Raw genomic sequence first — 21,357 nt, 5'->3', positions numbered from 1 at the left:
TTCTATTGAACAGCACTAAAGAGTAGCAAGATCTCATTACACTAGAACAGCAGTTCTCAACCTTTCACAGGGGTCACCTAAGACCATCGGAAAACACATATTTTCGATGGTCTTAGGAACCGAGACACCGCTCCTCTATCCGTCTCCAGGCCCACATGCAGATACGCCCACATACATACGAGTACCCGGTGACCCCTGGGAAAGGGTCATTCGATCCCCAAAGGGGTCGCGCCCCACAGGTTGAGAACCGTTGCACTAGAATGTACAGCATGTCTATAAAATCCAGTTGTGAAAAATACGTAAATCCTTAATCATGTCCTTAATCCAAGGACGTGACCTTGACCAACATAAAATAGTCTTTCTAAATAACCAGAATTCATCATGCTCGATATCAAGATATGGGGTGTTATTGGTTGAACTGTATCTTCCCCAGATTCATATGTTAAAATCCTAACCCCTAGTTCCTAGAATGTGACCTTATTTGGAAATAGGGTCATTGCAGATATAATTTAGATAAGATCATATTGGAGTAGGCCCCTAACCCAACATGACTGGAGTCCTTATAAAACGGGGACATTGGCCACAGACACTCACCCAGGAGAACATCCTGTGAATATGAAGGCAGAGATCAGGGTGACGCAGCAAAGGCCAAGGAGCACCCGAGATTACCAGCAAACCCCCAGAAGCTAAGAGAGGGGCCTGGAACGGATGCCCCTTCACGGCCCTCAGAAGGAACCAGCCCTGGCCAACACCTTGATCTCAGACTTCTAACCTCAAGCTCTGTGAGATGACAGATTTCTATTTAAGCCAACCTATTGGTGGTACTTGGTACGGCAGCCCTTGCAAACTAATGGAGATGGAGAGTGAAGACATTGAGAACTGTTTTATACCAGCTCTTCAAAAATCTGAAGGCAAATCTGTAGCGAAGAATCACAGTGGTTTAAAAGTCTCCTAAAGCTTGGTGAAGTCTGAATTAATACAATGTACACCATTCAGTGTTTTGATCTATGATGCTTTCAATTTCATTAATGTAGAGAGAATCATTTTACTTGGTCATCATTAACAATAGTTCAGTTCGGCCTACAGTTACCGAGACCCCACCGTGAGTGCTTAGATACAGGATTAAATAAAAAGCCCTAGGGTTTGAGAAACTCACAGTATAATAGACAGATGCGGGGGGAAAATGCAAGGACAAACAAAGGACACTTCGCTTCTACGTTTGCTGATCCTTTTAAAATCCAACAAATAATGTGACATACTCACACATAGAAGGAACAGCTCCTACAACTGCACCGATCTCAGAAGACGTTGTCTTATAGTGGCGAGACACTTTATCGCTAGGCCTCAGAAGGGTCCGGAGAGTCTTTTCTGAGCTCCCTGGTTCTTTTAAGACAATATCTTCAGGCTTTATCAAGAGAGTTGGTTTAGATTCTTCAACAGTAGCCTCAGCAGGGTTTGCACAATCTGGTTTTCTACCTTTAAGCAAAGAGGGAAAGGAGGAAAAAGTAAGGAAGATATTAACGTGGTACTTGCAGCTTTGCAACCAAGTCAGTTTTCCCATGGTAATCCCTTCTTGCTGGTGGAAGCTCAGACTGGGCTCATGTAAACCCTCCACAGATACCAACATCCCACTGTGGAAGAGCAAGTTCAGGCCAGTGTCACCTAGCAGCAAACTGGAACCTTATCTAATGTTTCTTTTCACTACTCTACTCTCTTTACTGCAGATTAAAGCTTTTAAATCTGAACGACCAAATGAAAACGTAGAACCTATTTTTTTCTTTCCTCTTTTTTTTTTTTTAAATTAGAGCTTATTTTCATATTGAACTTGAACTACAGGATTGCCAGAGTTGTTTCTAGGACTTGTGCCCTACAGAGACATAGGAAAAGATACATTTCAAGTGGTAAATTCCACATACACCTGATTGTGGTGGGGAGGCCCGGGTATTGTAGCATTTGGAGAAATGATGAGAACTCAACTGTGAGCTCAGGGATATAGATAAATAACTCCCTTGAAATCGTATTTAAAAGACAACCCTGAGGTAGAACTAAAATTGCATGACTCTGGCCTCTTCTGCAGATTTGCTTTGCTGAGACAATTCTGAAAGCTTCAGACTAAATTCCTAACACCTTCTTTTTCACGGAGCTGGTAATTCCACAGGTAGCACGAGAGGGCGCTGTGGTCTTTCAATCTCTAGAAGAGGTCTCACGGCTCTGGAAAAGCCTAGGCAAGGGCTGCAAAGGCAAATGGTGCCCAGTGTTAGAGCGGGGTGGGAGCCCTGGCAAACCGGAAAAGGCACGCCTCTCTAAAGCCTGCACCACCTCCATGCAGCGCATGCCAATTGCTGCCTTGAAAACATACAGGCCCAGTGTTTCAGATCCTCTGGTCTCCTCCTCACACCCCTCCCCAAAACAACCCAGAAATCTGTTCAAAGTATGAAAGACAGTTCCTCAGAAAACTGCTTGCAAACCTCTGTCTTAGAGTATGTAACCCCCACTCATTCCTCCAGAAGTCAAACAATACGACAGAATTTGATATAAAAAATTCTTGTGTCCCTTCTGACCCACTGGTCACTATTTTAGAAGATGAAAAACCTCAAGAACTCCATTTAAAATGGTTGATGAAGTCAAGACCCCCAAACCAGCAACAATGAAAAGAACTGCCTGGTTTGAAAACAGGCTTCTGCTTTTCCCCCGCTACTCTTCCATGAGTTGTGCCAAGAAGAAAAAAACTCCCCCTTGTTTATTTCTGAGAATATTGGGATAGAGCTGTTTTCTATAAAAAGCTTCATTAAATAGAAAAGATTTTCCTGCTTTCCCAGTGGATAGACTTGAAAGGCTGTCCCAGAAACTCTTAAAGTGTCACATCATCAATAAAGCCCCAAAGGGGTGACCAGTTAGCTCAGTTAGTTAGAACATGGTACTGATAACACCAAGGTTGCCGGTTCGATCCCCGCATGGGCCACTGTGAACTACGCCCTCCTTAAAAGAGTCAATTATACCATTGAAGCAAGAAAGAATGTGTAACCAATGACCATGGCTGTTCCCCAATAGAAAACTCTTAAAAATAAATAAATAAAGCCCCAAATTTGGCTTTGGCCTTGTAGAAAGGCATGACCAAAGAATAAAAGTAAAAACAGTAGTATCTTCGCTTTTTAGAAGAGAGATATTCCAAGAGGAAATAAAAATGCAAACAACCTTTTTAAATAGTCAATCCTCTCTAATAATCAAGATTTGAAAATTAAAGCAAATGATGCATCATTATATATCAACTAAATTACAAGAATGTTTGAAATAACACTCAATGGTAACACAGTTGGAGTAAAACCTTCTCACAGCCTTGGCTGATAAAAGTTGCAAATTGGTAAAATCATTTAGAAAAGCAAAATGAAAATATGTAAAGAGAGTTACTTCTGGGATAATAATAACATTCATAAGAAATGAGATATAATTAGAAACAGAAAGCTTTTGAGAGATAATAATCGTTATAGCGTTACCCGTATTACTTTAAAAATGTCTAGATACAACCTACATTTCAAAGAATGAGGAAATGGTTTAGTAATTCATAATACATCAGCATGAGGGAACTGAAAATGAAGTTTAAAGAAAACATTAAAGTATCTCTTCATTCCATAGAAATGTGAAAGTTAAATTTAAAAAAAAAACCAAATAAAAATGGTACATTCGCTATGATTTTGGCTATGTTTAAAATATATGCATACACACATTAAGATATCTGTGTATGATTAGTGATGCAGGGATCTAATATGTAAACACAAAAATATTTGAATAAAGGTAACGATTATGTTTTTCATTTTTTTCCAAATTTAGAAATCAAATTTTTCTATGTCAAATTCTATTTTACTAGTGAATTTCCCAAGGGGAAGGGAGATAATTACTCGAAGACAATGGTTTTCAAACAGCTTTCTGAGGAACTGTCTCATATTTTGGGCTTCTGTAAAAATTGTTTTGCTTTTATTTTTGTTTTATTTTCTCCTGAATGAGTAATACATGGTCCCAAAATCGAAAGATACAAAAACATAGATTAAAAAAGGGAGTCTTGCTGACACCCTATCCCTCAGTTCCCCCTTCCCGGAAATAACAGATGTTATTAAATTTTTTCTGATTTTTCTACAGAGAGCCTATGCAAAAACAAGTAAATAAATAAATATGCATATATGTGCACATTTTAAAATATATAATATTAAAGTTGAGAAGATATGTACCCCTAGAAAAATGAAAATAGTATAAAAGTCCACTTAAGAATTTTGCAAAATTTCAAAGATTAAATACCTTTAATGATGACCCTCTCTTCATACTCTTTAAGAGGCATTTTATCTTTCCAGTTAAGAAAATTGGCAAATTCTAGGTAGTTAATCAGCCCATCATTATCCACATCACAATAGTCAAATAGCTGGTGCAGAAGCTTCTCATTTACACGCAAGTTGGCCTGGTCACAAACTTCCCGAAGCTCCGTTTTATCTATCACCCCATCTCCCTTCTGTCAGATGTGAAATAATAAAAAAATAAAAATAAAAAGTAAGCCTTGTCTTAAAGAACAAAGTATGCAACATCTATTATTTCATTGAAGAAAAATGTTCTATCACAGCAATTCAAAGGATGTGTCTTATTTTTCACATAAGAGGAGTCAACTCTTAAGCGAGATGGGTCTTCATGGAGTCGACCTGATATGTGCACAGTAGCTTCAACCCTGGTTGGAGCAGGGTGTGGTTCAGAATCTTTGTTCATTCTATTTTAATAATTTTTTTCTTTCAATCGTGCTGTTTATACTGTGGTAGAGTGGCTGTGACCATGATTCATGGCTGACATTTCATATGACCTGTGTTGTGTAATTTTGACAGCTCTCTATGATGTTCTGTACTTTCAAAGCGTTCTGGTGTTCCAACGCAGCAGTGCAAAATGGTCCTCCCCTTCACTGCCTGGTAAGGAGGAGAAATTGGGGAAGTAGTTGCTGGCCAAGTACAGGGAGGTAGAGTCAACGACAGCTGCCTGTGTGTTGTCAACACTCATATGGGCAAGAGGGACGTGCTACCAGTTTGGCGGTTGGGCCCCCCATTGTAACAATGAGCGCTAAAATTCATCCTGGTAGGGGGAGGAGGGGGGTTTCCGCTCCATTTCAGACAACAGTTAAAAACAGGAGCACCTACAACAGGCATATGAAAAATGTTCAACCTCACTAATCATTAGAGAAATGCAAATAAAAACCACAATGAGATACCACTTCACTCTGGTCAGAATGGCTATCATCAATAAATCAACAACAACAAGTGCTGGCAAGGCTGTGGAGAAAAGGGAACCCTGGTGCACTGTTGGTGGGACTGCATATTGGTGCAGCCATTATGGAAATCAGTATGGAGGTATCTCAAAAAACTGGAAATGGAACTATCATATGACCCAGCAATTCCACTCTTGGGTATCTATCCAGAGAAACACAAGACACTAATTTGAAAAAATATATGCACCCCTATGTTTATTGCAGTGCTATTCACAATAGACAAGACTTGGAAACAACCGAAATGCCCATCAGTAAATGACTGGATTAAGAAACTGTGGTACATTTATACAATGGAGTATTACTCAGCTATAAAGAAGAATGAAACCATACCATTTGCGACGATATGGACAGACATAGAGACTATTATGTTAAGTGAAATAAGTCAGTCAGGGAAAGACAAATACCATATGATCTCACTTATATGTGGAATCTAAAAAACTGAATGAACGAGCAAAGTAAACAGAAATGGTCTCAGAGATATAGAGGAAAAACTGACGGTTGCTAGCTGGGAAGGGTGTGGGGATGAGGGAGAAGGGGAAGGGGTTAGACAGCATAAATACGTAACTACAATATTGCCACAGGGACATGAAAGACAGTTCGAGGAATATGATTAATAATGTTGTAAAAATATTTTGTAGGGTGTCAGATGGTCACATGTCTTGCTAGGGAGACCGCATCATGGATGGGGAAGAGGCTTGACCACTGCACAGTACACCTGAAGTTGATGTTGTATAATATTGTATGTCAACTATAAGTGAATATATATATAGTCATGGGATGTGGAGTATAGTGTGGGAGTGGAGTCAAGGGAATTGTAATAGATATGTATGATATTAGCGGGGGGAAGTGGGGCGGCGGATTGGGGGAGGGGGGTTGTGACTTCGAGGGGTAAAAAGTATAACTATTGTACTGTGTTGTACAGCTGAAACTAATTCTAAAAAATGTGTATTTCACGATAAAAAGTAATAATTTAAAAAACAAACAAAACAAAAAACCAGAGCACCTACACTGACTGTGATAGGATGGAAATTTATGAAGGCTCTGGGCAGAAGCTGGTTGACTCACTTAGATGAGGGGACAGAGCACATAATGCTTGTTAAGGGAGAACGGCAAGCACTGGGGATGTCTTACCACTCGGTCCCTCCTGCAGTCTATCAAGCCAACCTTAAATCCATTCAGAGACGACAGTAAAAGATCTGAGCATTTTTACAATGCGTCCTGGCTGCTATAAGGGAGCTTTGGCCCTCTCAGAGAAATTTCTCTAAGACTGACCAACTCTCAAGGGAAACCATAAATGCCCCACTGACTAGTATTCAGCTCTGATGCCCAGGATTGAATTTACAGTGCGGGTGGTGATGACTGGAGAATGAAAAACTGACCCAATGAATTCTAGATAAATTCCTGCAGCCAGACCCGTAGGCCTGGAAAATGTCCCTAACCCTTATGCTGAAATAGACTGAGAATTTAAAATATGTTATCTTGACAAAGGAGCTACAAATGCCCTGGATTAAAGCAGGCTCCTTTATTAAAGCCTCTGGGGCAAGCCCAAGTCAACTGAAAATGCATACACCACAGCCTGAGCTGAAAGCTCTGCGGACTGTGGGTGGTGAATAACAGGTCTTCACCACCGAAATCCATGGCGTCAAGAACGATGACTTGGCTGCCCGAAATAGGGCTTTGTGTGGACTGGAAACATTGGTGGCTTTTGCAATTTGTGTAGACTGAAAACTTTGGTGGTTTATTTCTTTGAGCTGCATGTCACCACCAAACCAGACAAGATTCAAAGTAAATGTTTCTAGCTCACCAGGTGCAAAGCCACTCTCTCCCTCTGCACCCTTGATCTCTCCCTCCCACAGACCCCCAACCTCAGTGGCTCTAAGAAGAAAGGTGACTAGATGTGGGACAAAGGTCTCCCTGTCCCCGAGGAAGATCAAAGGCCACACGCAGCAGTCCAAGTGTGCTGTGGGACTTCAGAGGAGGCAAGACCGGAACTTTTATGGCTTCTTTGGGTATGCGTGCAAATTCATCATCCTACTCAGTCTGCAGGGGATGAGAGGTCTGGGTACAGCTAGTGGAGTGGGACAGGGTGTGTCTGATGTCTGAAATGGAGAAGGAACGCTAACATCATACTTCTGTGGCTGCCACTACTGAACGTATAATTGCTGTTGACACTTTACATGCCTGTATTGTGAAGTACCAGGGGACACTTATGATCAAGAAGAGCACGTGTAGAGAACTGCGAGGAGCTTTAGGGCCCCAGAACCCTAATGACCCCTTTGAGCAACAAGTCTCCATGACGAATCATTTTGTCACTTAGAGCATCTGGAAAACAGAGGCAACCTACGCTTGGAGGTGCCCCTTGAGGTTTAAAACTCACTGCCCCCCTAGCCCAGTTAACCAGGTAGACACCTTTTGAAAAGCGGCTCTTCATCAGGTACTGACTTTTTGTTGAAACTGAACACTTGACCCGTGGAGGCCTTGTGACTTTCCAGCCTGATAAACATTTTGAGGTGAGCCAACATGGTTAGAAAAGGTAGAAAGGGCTTAACAAGCCTCATTTGTGAAATGACAATGGTACATTCAAGAAGGCAGCTGGCCTAGCACTAGTAACATCTGTCTTACATGAAAAGGGGCAGCAACCCTTTTGGGGAAAACTTTATTTACCTTTGCCACGTAAAGCAAAGCCACTGGGCTCAATGGGACCCTCAATTCACAGAGGCTCCCCTAAGTGCCTGAGCCTTGTTCACGAACCTGAAACCCAGTGGTCTTCACTGGGCTGCTGTGGCTTTAAACCTCAAAGAGAGCTATGAAGGACCAAAAACAGACAGTCACTCTACTCAGTGGACAGAACCCAAGGCTATTCTCATGGCTCTGGCCAATCCTCCTCTTGAGAAACCTGTTATAGTTTTACTGACTCTTGGACTGCTGCCAGTGGCTTGTCTATTTGGTTTGCCACTTGGAAAGCTACAGACTGCAAGATTAAAGACACTTCCTCTTGAGTCTAAAAACTATGGAAACCAATCATGGCTACTGACTGAGCCATCTGGGTAATCCATATAGATGACCATGATAAGGGTGTAGTCCCTGATGAGAATAACTGGAATTAAGCTTCTGATTGAGCCTGAACCATGCAGGTTGCCACCATTGCTACCTGAATCCATCCTTGAACCAGACATCGCAACTCGCGCACCATTACAGACAGGGCACAAGGTAAAGCACTCTACATTTCTGATGCAGAGGCTACCATCGTGTGCCAAACTGTGACTCCTGCCAAAAGTTGGCCCATTTGTCTCATGGTGGGAAAGGACACATCACACACAAGGCATTGCCCCCACACTCCTGGCAGACTGACTACATCAAACCTTTGTCCCTTTTCAGAGCTATTGGTGGTTCCTCATGACTGCTGAGACATTTTCAAGTTACAGAATTGCTATTGTAGTCCAATCAACCAGCTCCAGTTACAACAGTATGGCCCATGAAATTAATCTGAGTCATGTGTTTTGCTTTCTGGACCATTTTCAGTCTGACGGCGGTGCTCCTTACAGCACAAAAGCAACTCAAACAATGAGCTGTCAGGCAAGGCATTCAGTGAACCGTTCCTGCCCCCAACCATCCACAGCCAACTGGTAGAACTGAGCTTTGGATTAGCCTTCTCAAAAACTATGTACCTTCCAACCAGCTCCTGTTCACATCTTAGCAAAACACTTTTGTTAGTGAATGAAGCTGTCCCCCAAAATGAGTCACCCCATCTCAGCTGCTTCCTGGATAATAGTTAGAATAAAAGAAGTAGGAATTATACAGACTTACTTGGAAAATGTGGGACTCTGCTGGGACTATTCTTGCACATGTCACATTTTTTTCCCTCTAGATTTTAAGTTCCCTAAATAGAAAGTCTACACATTATGTGGAATAATGTTTCATGTATTGTTCAATAAATAACAGAATTAATTAATCCTCAAGCCAAAGAGACTCATTTAGGAAATAATAGTTTATTTGTTCTGTGTTGTCTTTCCATTAAGTTAAAAATGGGCATTCAGCCGGCCGAGTGGCGCGATGGTTGGGAGCTGGCTTGGGATGCCGGAGGGCCCCGGTTCAGATCCCACATGTGAGGGCCAGTGACACTGCCCTCCACAGCTAAGATGCTGAACAGCGGCTCGACCTGGAGCTGGGCTGCCGTGGGTCACCGGCGACGGTGTAGGCTGCAGCCTCTGTGGCAGTGGGTTCCCATGGGCTACCATGTGTAGCCAGCAGCCAGCGTGAATGGCCAGCAGCTGCAGTGAGCAGCCGTCCAGAGGCCGGCGACTGATCTGCCTCGCCCAGGAAGAGCACAATGATGGTGCCAACTTGGGCCAGTGAAGCAACAACCTCCACAACTAGATTGAAGAGCAAAGCGACAGCAACTTGTCTGTTCCCCTTCCCCCAATTCCCCAGCACTGTTCCCATGCCCCCAATTCCCCAATAAAAATCTTAAAAAAAAAAAAGAAAAATGGGCATTCAACAATATGAGACTCAAATAATCAAAAATTATCCTATAGCTGTCCTAGGAAGAACCACGTTATTACCCTCTCAGAAAAAAACCTCCTCAAGGATACTGAAAACTACATCGTACATATTAAAAGTGCACTATTTAAAAGGTATATCAGCATTAAATGATTCTCAGTAATTTCCTCCCTGCTTAATTTAATTTTATAATAAGAAATGTGCCTGGTGGTTCACTAAGATAATCAACAGCTATTAAGATGATCGTCTTGCCTATAATTACATTTAAAATGAAGAATTTTTTTAAAAGCAGAGAATTATGTATCATGTAGGTTTTCTCATTCATCCCACTGCTATGTACATTTCCCTGGGTATCACCTTTGCAAGATACTTGGATTTGAGTAAAGTATAAAATGTACTTATTTTAGCTTACATATTTTAATAATGAAGAGTCACTTTTTAAATTACTCATAAATAGCAATTGGTCTCTATTACAAATCAGAGCAACAGTTGAATACTTACATTTTCTTTAAACACAACTTTGTGGGAAATGTAATTGATGACTTACTGATGTATGTCTCTACATAATTAGTACAAAGTTAAATGAGAATATTAACCCACTTTTTATTCATTAGTACAATACAGGTACACAAGCCCCTAATCTAAAAACAAATAAAATGAAGGAGCCAATGAGTGACCAAGATTTTTTTTAAGATAAAAAATGTGAAGTGTAACTTTTTCAAAAGCTGTATTCAACCTTGGAGGAGAGAAAGGAATATTGCATTTTCCTTTTGATATAAACTACAATTATTCTGTTCTTTTTCTTCTCATATCAAGATTATGATGCATCACATCATCACAGATTTATTTCTAAGTTTTATTTGTTTATATTAGTCTCATTCTAAAATGGTTCTGAGGCTGCCTAGAAAAATAAGTACAACTAAACAGAACCCCAAAAAGTGAGAAAGTCAGGGCAAAGAGAATATAAGGATGGAAAAAATTATGATGAAACCTACATTAAAAGATCAAAATGTATACCATAAGATCATGTTCACAAACTAGATGTGTTTCATTGAATTGACTCTGAGCTTCCTGGCAGCCAAGTCAAAAAAAGTATGCACAATCAGGGTAAAATTTATGCTGTCAGTGATGTAAAAACAAACCAGAGACTTAGAGGAAGCACCATTATTTCCTGTAGAAATATTATATTAGGTTTCCTTATAAACAGTATGCATGTGACAAAACTAAATAACAGCCTCATGGGCAGGCTAACAAAAAAAGTACCATGTTTCACAAGCAATTTGTATAATGGTGCTCCTTAGTGTAAGCTAAAGGTGAATCAGCTTGGTAAAGGCAATCCTGTGATGGCCTAAAATGGTGTAAGGTAACTATGCAGCTCTAGATTGATCTGACTTTATCAAAAGATAAAATTTAGAGTAGCTTGAACATGGAATGATCTTGCCTTCTCGAAACTGAAACCACACCCTGCTCCCCCAGGGGAGAAACAGTCTCAGCTTGACTTGGACTTAGACTGACAGTACTGTGTGTACATATTCAGATTTAGGTGTAGATGGTCTCTACCTCAGGAGTCTTCCCCAGGGATCCACGGTGCTCCCCTCCACTTGCTCCCAGTACACTACAGTTCAATAATCTACAACAGTGGTTCTCAAATTAGAATGTGCATCAGAATCACTTGAAGGGTTTGTTAAAACACAATTGCTAGGACCCAAACCTGAGTTCCTAACTCAGTAGGTCTGGGGTGGGCATTACAATGTGCATTTCAAACACATTCTCAAATGATGCTGATGGTGGTACAAGAACCACACTTTGACAATCACTGATCTATTCCCAGGGACCGCAAAATTTTTTCTGTCAATGGCCAAAAAGTAAATATTTTAGGTTTTGCAGGCCATTCAGCCTCTGATGCACCACTCTGCATTTACAGTATAAAAGCATCCACAGACAATACTTAAAACAAATGGGCATGTAAAACTATTTACAGAAACAGGTGGTAGCTGGAGTTGACCTACAAGCCATAGTCCACTGTCCCCTGATCTACACCACCCTGCCGGGATCTAAGCCCATGCACAGACCAAAATGCTCTGATACTGGCCTTGTCGTAGTGCCTGAAGGCTGCCAGCAAAGTGTCAAAGTTTTGGTAATTAACTTTCTTCAAGTGATGCCGAACTGCTGCAACCAGGGCTCGCTGTCGGTCCTTGCCTCGAAGATATTCGCCCGGACGTCTGTTATACATAAGGTCATCAGCTCCTAGTGAAGAGGGGGGGAAAGTCTTTTATCTGTATTTAAAGTTTGTCAATAATATTCCCATCCTAAAAAGAGAGAGAGCGAGAGATCTAGCAACTTCTGTGAATGAAAAATCTCACCTAACTCCAACACTATTATGCAGCATGAAAGAAGATCTTGTGTATAAAAAAGTATATAAAGTGATTGATAAAATTAGTATTTCTATTTTATGTGATGCCTCTGGATAACTGGAAAATTTGTGGGGGAATCATTAGCCCCCTTCCGCTGTCAAGTCGTTTCCTAAGACAGTGAAGATCTGGCTGCCTCTTAGCAGACACTTGTCTACAATGCTGAGGATCCTGAAAAGCTGGGGCTAACTCCATCTGGGAGTTACTCTGTGTGCCTGGGAGTTGACTGAAGCTCTGGGAGCCCTTGTAAAACCTGGACTCACATTCCGTACTCCCTCCTAGTATGAGTTCCAGTCGACCTTCAGTCTGCAGATAAGTTCCCATTTCTCAGCACTGCTTCCTGTTGTACCACTACCGGCACCACCACCCCATCCACAGCTCCATTAACTAAGAGTCCTGACCCACAACCCCTCAGTTACCTGGAAGCAATGCCCTCTCCCATCCACCTGCTACATCCCCCCAGTCCAGGCAGTTGCCTCCATGTATCTTCAGAGGCCTTTCCTCTCCATTAACATTCCAAAGATAACCATTGACAGTTATTTTTCCAACTCCACCTGGATTTCCCACCACAACCCCAGCAGGTTTGGCTGTCTGGAGAGTGAGACATATGTTGATGCCTTTTCAGGACTGACCCTGAAACAATCTTGATTGTGATTACTCGAGAGTCATCTCTAAGAGCTAAAATCAGGAGTACAAGCTCTGGCCCTAAAACAGACCCATAAGCTAGCTACCACTCCATGGCAGGGAGAGAAGCTGAGCAGGTTCCTCAGTTGTACTCTGCCTGCAAACATTTCCCACCATGCACCACTGTCCACCTGCCCTGGAGTCTCTTCCACACTAACGTTGCCCTGGTGCATTCCGGGAGCTGGGCACGGCCTTTGCACTCGTCCTAGAGGCATCTTAGCCAATGACTCCAGGCCCTAGAGATGAGGCATTTTTAGTAAAGCTGCCTTTATTTCCCTAAGTAAGGGTAAGGGAGAAATCCAGGCCCACTAAAAAACCAGTATGTCCCCAGAAGTGTCTATCCATGAGCTCCACTGGAGAAAGAGTTCAGAGAAGATATACAGTCCCCTTTCACAGTTACACTATGCACCACCAAGGCTGGTACTAACATATTTTTTTTAATTATTAACTTCAGTGTCCCTCCTTTTCATTTTATAACACTATATTATCATTCAATTTATAAGGATAGCGTTGATCAACTATCAGGAAATTTGTTGATGTTGTCAATTGTCAAAATACAAACTGTGTTGGATTCATTGATTCATGCTATAAATACTGGTGGGGAATGTGCTGGGCGCTGGATCCTGAGGACCCAACAGGCAGCAAGACAAAGCCCCCACCACCTGAAGCCTGCCCTCAAGTAGGCAGAGTTTATCACGATTACCTACTTGTTTTCCAGGCTGATTGCTTGGTTTCCTAAATCATCCCTTACCCCCTCCTACAGGTATAAAGAGTCTCCAAGATAAATAGGCATCAGTTATACATATAACAGTTCACCTAAAAACAGAACCAAAATACAATCTCCCTAATGTGGCAATTAATGATGCTCCGAAACAGTGTGTTGCATAAGCTCACATAAAAATAAATACTTACTTTTGTCAGTGAGTGGACTTTAGCTGAAACATTTTCAGTGGTGCTTCTTACACGTTCCTGTACATAGAACCTACTGAGTCAGAATGTCTGGGCATGGGTTCCAGAAACCTGCATGTCTAATAAACTCCCTGGGTGAGTTTAATGCATGGAGACTGCAGACTATATTTTGAAAACCACTGAAATACAGCCCAATCTTGACAAGCTTTAGCATAGTTTTCACTTTGAAGGTCTGACGTATAGATTGCTTAGAAATAAAGACAAAACCCTGCTAAGTTTCTTCTGCTACTTTATAGACTGATTGATTGACTGGCTGGTGGGAAGAGAGTGGCTCTTAATTATGTGATTGTAGAGTACAGGGCTTTCTCAAACTTGAATGTGCCTACAATTCATATGGAAATATTATTAAAATGTATTATTTTGGGCTGTCGGAAAAGTCATGACGTATTTTTTCTGTTTTTCATTGCAAAAATGCGCCATGACTTTTCCGACAACCCAATAGCTTCTGATTCAGTAGATCTGGAGTGGAGTCTGAGATTCTGCATTTCTAAGACGCTTGCAGAGGATGCCAACACCGCCAGTCTGCAGACCACATTTTGAGAAGCAAGGGCCTACAACATCTGAATTCATTAAAAGGCTGCCTCACTTCACTTTGGCTGGCTTAGTACAGACCACATTTATTTTCTAAATAAAATTCTGAGCCTTAACTACACTGAAGGTATTCATTACAAGGGCTTTACACTGTACCCATTTCAAACATAATATGAAAACATTTTTTCTTTCTTGTGCTACAAATTTTTCTCATTAATGTTCATATGATATTTTGAGTCTCTAAAATTAGAAGCCTTGAGAGAAGGAGACTGTGAACTTAACTGCATAACTTTGTGGGGTTTTGTTGTTGTTATTTTTTAAAGAGAAAGTTTGTATATTTACCATAATCCTCAGGATGGAGACAAGCTCCAAATGTGTGGTCTGGGGGAACATTCATTGTTTCTGCAATGCTATCAAAGAAAACAAATTGTTTAGTTAAAATACCCACCACATGGCACCCCTGGAATTTAAGATATGCTTGCCATATGTTTTTAATAGCCTATATTTTCTCCTGTAACCAAACTATGAAGATCAAACAGAAATCCTCCAACAGATCTTTTGTCTAATCTTCTACTTGAATTAACAATGGCTGAATGCTTTCATGGGCTCTCAGTAGCCTGGATTTAAAAAGAACATACAAAACATATTCAAAGCAGAATTACAGGGTTATATATAGGGAGACGGAGAGAGAGAAAAATGCAATACAATAAGTTAAATTTCTGATATCCCAGATATAAAGCTTTACACCAAATTCCCCCTCCCTCTTCTCTAAATGCCTTCTCCATCTTGGAGGACTCAGCACTTTACTGGAACCCCAAGGTCTAAAGAAGTTAATAGAGTTGTCTGATAAACACAAAAGAATGGCTTTCTTATTTAATAAACAGACTCTAGTACACCACAAGCCAATTTTTACCACAAGAGTACTTTTTAAATTCAATCCGAAAATTGTCAATTCAAAGTTAATCATTAACTTACGGATCTAAAACTCTTCCAAGTTTATGCTGAAACTTTTCTTTGAAATCATCAACTCTCTTGGATACAATCTTAGCTCCTCTTTTCCTACAAAATTAGAAAGTTGTCACATTATCTCTATTACCTAAAATATTCTTGGCTGCGAATATACACATGGTAAAAATTGTCATAGTATCATTTGGGCCATGAAAACATAAGTCCAGGTTCAAACAAATTACTGTACGCACAAAAGAAAGCATTTCTTTTAACACCAAAAAACATTGTTATGTGAAATTGTTACAATACAAACAAAAAAATACAGAAATGCAGTTGTTGAGCAGAAACTGACCACCACCTCCTTTGATTAAAACTTTGGATTGTTTCACCTGTACAGCTTTTTTTTATTCTATGGGAAGGAACTGGGTACTCTGGAAAATACAAATCCGTGAGGAATAATGAGTTGATTAACGTTGACTTTCCCAGTCCAGATTCACCCACAGAGATGAGTGTGAATTCAAACCCTCTCTCTTCATTGATTTTCTGTAGACTTGATTTGGGAGATTCACAAATCCCACAAGGCCTTCTAGGTTCTTCCGTTGAGTTACCATGGTGCTGCTGTTCACGCTTCTCTCCTCAATCAAAAGAAAGCTTTACGTGCTCATTCTGCTATCCTATATATGCTACTATAAAGATAAGTTTATAGCAGAATACAAAATTTTGATTAAAGATTAAGATGATAGGACTCAAAAATATTTTTCAGTAAACAAAACCAAATTGTCGATATCATTATTATAAGTCTAACTTTTAAAATTGCTAAAAGAAAATTAAGCATCAAATAAATAAGTGATATAAACAGATAATTCACATCTAGTAAGCAAATATATGGAGAAATTATAATGTCTCTAGTAATAAAATTTAAAAAAAAACAAAGTGCCACTTCTAACGTAGTACACAAGCAAATATATATAGAGAGAGAAACAGAAAGAGTGAGAGAAAATATCTAACACTGACAAAAAGTATGGTAAAACACTTGTGGTGCAAATTGCTGTAATCCTTTTGGAAATAATTTGGTAATATGATTCAAAATGCCTAAGAATATTCATTACCTTTTATCAATATCTGGGAACCAATCATAAGAAGATAATGCACGTAACAATTAAAAACAAGAAAAAGTTATATTTATAAAAATGTTTGTAGCCTCATTGACTATTATGGGAAAAAGAAAAGAATCTGAATGTTCAATCATGAAGGATGATTATATTATGTCACATTAACAACAATACACTGCTTGCATTTTAAACGTTGGTTATTAAGAATACAACAGCAATAGAAAATTATTTTATGTTAAGTGTAAAAGGATATAAAATAGGATTGCATTCTGATTAAAGTTATGCAAAAATCTACACAGGAAACCACACTAGAAAGAAATACATTAAAAAGATAATAATAGTTGCATTAAAGTGACAGGCTTATGGGTGATTTTATTTTGCTAATTTTCTGTAATATAATTTTGTTACTTCTATCATTGTGATTAAATGAATAAGATTTCTTTTGAGAACTGTAAAATTATAACACTACTATTTAATAACATTAAAATTAATAAATTCTTTATTGTTTTGCTGAGACTGAAAACAATGAACATAAAATTCTTAAACTCCATTTGCTTTTAAAACTATTTCCTGTACTGTAGAAATCGCAGGCTGAATAAATTTCTGGAGAAGAGTGACACTCTGTGGAGAAACAAAAGATGAAATATAAAGTAATTCATCTCTTATTTCTTCTTTTACTTTCCATTAGTTCAAAAAGGAGAAATAAAAAGAACAATATGGGTAAGTTCAGAATAAATCAATGGCAGTTTACAGGCCATAATTTGAACAAATAAAGTCAACAACCCAAAAACCAGCTCCAAGGGACATAACTAGGAACATGGAAGAATGGTAAGGGTAAGGATTATGAATCATGGAGCCTACTCTTTTCAGTATAATAGTGCCTGGATTCTGTATCTGGGAGAATCAGGAAGTACATGAATGGCCATGTATGTTAGAATATCAGTAACTCTAACATCATTATACAACCACATAGCATTCACTAACCAACTCAGAATAAAGTCCTTTGTGTGCCAGTGAATTTTTTTCATTCATGCATAAATAAACTTGCATGCGCACACACATACGCCTACCATTTGAAGATCCTGATTCTTCAAACCAAAAGTCATAAACAGAATATAAAGAGGTAGTTTTACAGAGGAAATATACCCCTTAAAAGTTAAGAGTAAACCCAATTTATGTTAATTTCATATCTTTTATAAATTGATAGCAGGTTTATATTTCCAAGTTTCATAATTGGATAAACATATTTGTCATTTCCCTTTAAGTATCAATTTCTATATTGCATTTAATTATAAATAGCAATAGTCCTTAAATATTTAAGTCATTTCTTCCTTTGTGTATGGTATAACCACAATAGTGATAAATTAATGAATGTTTGTTATATGAGCTTTTCTTCTACACCCAAAAGAAAACGACCTCATTTGGGTTTACTACATTGTAAGAATTTCTTTTGTGTTATGTTTTACCATCGTTGTTTTGAATAATTCAAGTATCAGAAACTCATGTAATAAAGGAGTTGGAAGAGGGATGGAAATCATTATTTTAGGCCTGTAATCACAGAATCTAGTGCCTATAAACCTGGTGCAGTGGCAGGCCAGCCTCTGGAGCCGCACACGACCTGGGTTTCATTCCTACCCGTATTACTGCTTAGCTGCATGACTGTGGGCAAATGGTTTAACTACTCTGTACCTCAGTTTCTTCATCTGTAAAATGCAAAAGGTAAAAATTATAGTATGCCTACCTCGTGGAGTTGTTGGTAGGACTAAATTAATAATATCTAAAATATTTAGTCCTTTGCCTCTGTAACTGGGAGCTGTTGTTATCACAGAGACCGGACAGGCGCTTGGATGAGGCAGGCTGGGTTGCGTCCTGTGGGAATGCAAACTTTATGTGCACACTGCAGCCTGGAAACTGGAGGCAGGCCCAGTGTATCTTTTAAAGGCAGCAGAGGACAAAACAAATCCGCTCCCACCCTTGATGTGTAGAAACGTGTGCCCAGTATATTAGCTTCCTGTGGTCGCTGTAGCAAATTACAGCAAATTGGTGGCTTAATAAAACTGAAATGTATCATCTTACCCTTCTGCAGTCCAGAAGTCTGAAATCAAGGTGTCAGCAAGGCTGCATTCTCCGGAAAGTTTTTAGGGAAGAATCTATTCATTGTTTCTTCCAACACTAGAGGCTGCCATTCTTGGCCTTCCTTACCTGAGGCTACATGATTCCAATCCCCTCCCCCATCTTCACTCCACCTTCTCTGTGTGTCTTTTCTTCCGCCTCAAATCTCCCTTTGCCTTTTCCTTATAAGGATATTTGTCATTGGGTTCAGGGCCCATTCAGAATGATCTCTTCATCTCACGAGTCTTAATTTAATTACATTTACAAAGACCCTTTTCCTACATGAGGTAACATTCACAGGTTCTGGGAATTATCTGGACATATCTTTTGAGGGCTACTATTCAACCTACTAGACCAGTATTTCCAATCTTCTGAGTTTTTAAGCATAGTAGGAAATATGGATTTTTACGAGTAATCTCCTACTGTTTCAATGTTGGCTTAGATACAAAATATAACACAGATAATGAAAAACTAAGGAATCTTAATTTAGTTTCCTAGGTAAGTAGTCATATACAGAATGAAGGTGTGAAAAGGTCACAGTTTACAAGAGTTAAGTCAGGTTCTCAGGTGCCTAAATAATCATTAAACAAAGCTGAATGATAAATGACAGGTCAATGATATGTGACATGATTGTAGAGATTTGAAAGCCCACCATTATTAAAAAACACAAACAGGGGTGATCCCATAGATTAACAACATGCATATATGTCTTTATATTTGCTTGTAAAGGCACAAAGTAACTTTAGAATGATACATGCCCCTCACACTCACACACAGACAGACACACACACAAAACAGTATCATGATCACCTCTGGGGAAACTCAACAGTTTGGAAGTCATATTGCTGCATATCTTTTTCTATTAATTTTATGTTTGAACCATGTCAATGCATTACCTCTTCATAAAAATAAATTTTTAAAAAATAAAATTTTCTTAAGTCTCTATGTCAAATACCTAACCCTTGCCCCAGGGCACAACGCAATTAAACTTACATTTGTAGTTCATGGAGCCAATATAAAGATTTTGCCGTGTTGCGTCCATCATTAAAATGTGGTGTTGGGACCCCATACAAGTTAAACCTATGGAAACTTGATGGGTTATACTTTCGGTTCTTTGCTTCTCCTATAGAAAAAAAGTGAAGGCTTCTGACTTACGCAACACAAATAACCTTATCTGGAAGGAAGTACATTATGTTCTCATTGACACTGAAAATGAGAGTGGAACGAAGAAACTGTAACAGTGCAGAGAACCTCACAGATTTGGCTACAGATGACAGAAGCATTCTCCTGAGTGAGGTGGGAGACTGGTGGGACAAGAGTTAATATGTGGAAAGTGAGTAGGGAAATGATGAAGGAGAAAGACAGGTATGAATGATGAAAAATGCAGGCCTAATTAATGTTACAGAAATCCTGCAGAATGGGGAGGAGCGGTGATGCTACGCTAAAATCTGAGATTTTAGTGTTTTGTACTTCCTCTCACTGAGATTTGATGAGATCATCAGAACATTGTAACCTTTACATTTCATCAAGATCACTTAACTCACATTAAACATTCAAAGGGTGATTGAGTGCTGAGAACCTAACAGGGAGGTCTTTATGTTTAAGATCCCATACTGCAATTTTTTCTTTTCAAGTCATGGCATTAGTTTTCTACTTCTAGATAAGAATGTAAGACTGAAAGTAGAGATCAGCTAAAGGGTGAAGGAATGATGGAGAAAATATATTCAGTGTTACTATTATAGTAACTCAAATAACGTAAATAAAAACAACTATGTGAAATCATGATTTGTCTCTCAGTTAAGTAAAAATAAAGAAGGTTGGCACATCTTAATACTGGGGAGGATGTGAGGAAATGGAATTTCTCATACACTGTGGGTGTGAGGGCAAATTGGGGCAGCTCTTCAGGGAGACAGTTTGACTCCAAGAGTGAAAATTTCAAATGCTCAGGGAGGCCGGGTGGCTCAGTTGGCTAGAGTGCATGCTCTGAACAACAAGGTTGCCGGTTCGATTCCCACATGGGATGGTGGGCTGTGCCCTCCGCAATTAGATCGAAAACAGTGACTGGACTTGGAGTTGAGCTGCACCCTCCACAACTAGACTGAAACAACTACTTGACTTGGAGCTGATGGGTCCTGGAAAAACACACTGTTCTCCAATAAAGTTTTAAAAAAATTTTTTTTCAAATGCTCAGAAATCTAGAACTGTATCCCACGGAAATAAATCACATTTACAAGGATATATAAACAATATATTTTTGTAATACTGAAAAATACAATATTGATACATGAAAAGACAACCAAGATATTTCATACAATGGGGGGGAAATCGAATAGAAAAAATATAGTGGGGAGCAAAACACACACAGATACTCACATATGAATGACCAAAGAAAAATATCTATGAAAGTATCATCTATGGAAGATTAGGAACTGTGAGAAAATTTCTTTGTATTTCTATATTTGTACATACCTTGCATTTTATAAAAGAAATATCTATTACCTTAGTAATGATTAAGCACATGTAAAAGAGGTTTTAGATATATACCTATTGTTATTGAATGTTGTCCTTGACATATTATTTTAAATAAAAAAATTTTAATGTATATATTAGGTTCCCCAAAAGCATGGAGAATATCATTCACATAAATTTATCATTTAACTAAAGATACATAGTTCAGTGCATAGGGGTCTAGAAAGATGTGCAATATATAAACTGTAGTTATCGCTGGTGAATGGGATTTCTAGTTACATTTACCTTTCCTTCATTTTGTTCATATTTAAATTGTCCACTATTATAT

General features: G+C 39.2%; 1 protein-coding gene across 1 annotated transcript in view; it reads right to left on the bottom strand.

The window, feature by feature from the left end:
* EFHB (EF-hand domain family member B) overlaps nt 1-21,357 on the bottom strand; it is a 42,273-nt gene that overhangs the window by 3,653 nt on the left and 17,263 nt on the right. The window contains exons 6-11 of the mRNA XM_019663743.1: nt 19,554-19,683; nt 15,364-15,447; nt 14,731-14,798; nt 11,886-12,040; nt 4,291-4,498; nt 1,260-1,476 (exon numbers count right to left, since the gene is read on the bottom strand). Of these exons, the coding sequence (XP_019519288.1) occupies nt 1,260-1,476; nt 4,291-4,498; nt 11,886-12,040; nt 14,731-14,798; nt 15,364-15,447; nt 19,554-19,683 (862 nt within the window). The remainder of the gene's footprint in view (nt 1-1,259; nt 1,477-4,290; nt 4,499-11,885; nt 12,041-14,730; nt 14,799-15,363; nt 15,448-19,553; nt 19,684-21,357) is intronic.

Source organism: Hipposideros armiger, unplaced genomic scaffold, assembly GCF_001890085.2.
Source record: "Hipposideros armiger isolate ML-2016 unplaced genomic scaffold, ASM189008v1 scaffold_403, whole genome shotgun sequence".
Lineage (NCBI taxonomy): Eukaryota > Metazoa > Chordata > Mammalia > Chiroptera > Hipposideridae > Hipposideros > Hipposideros armiger.
Note: the sequence above shows the minus strand (reverse complement) of the source record. Positions and strands in the feature narration are given on the sequence as shown.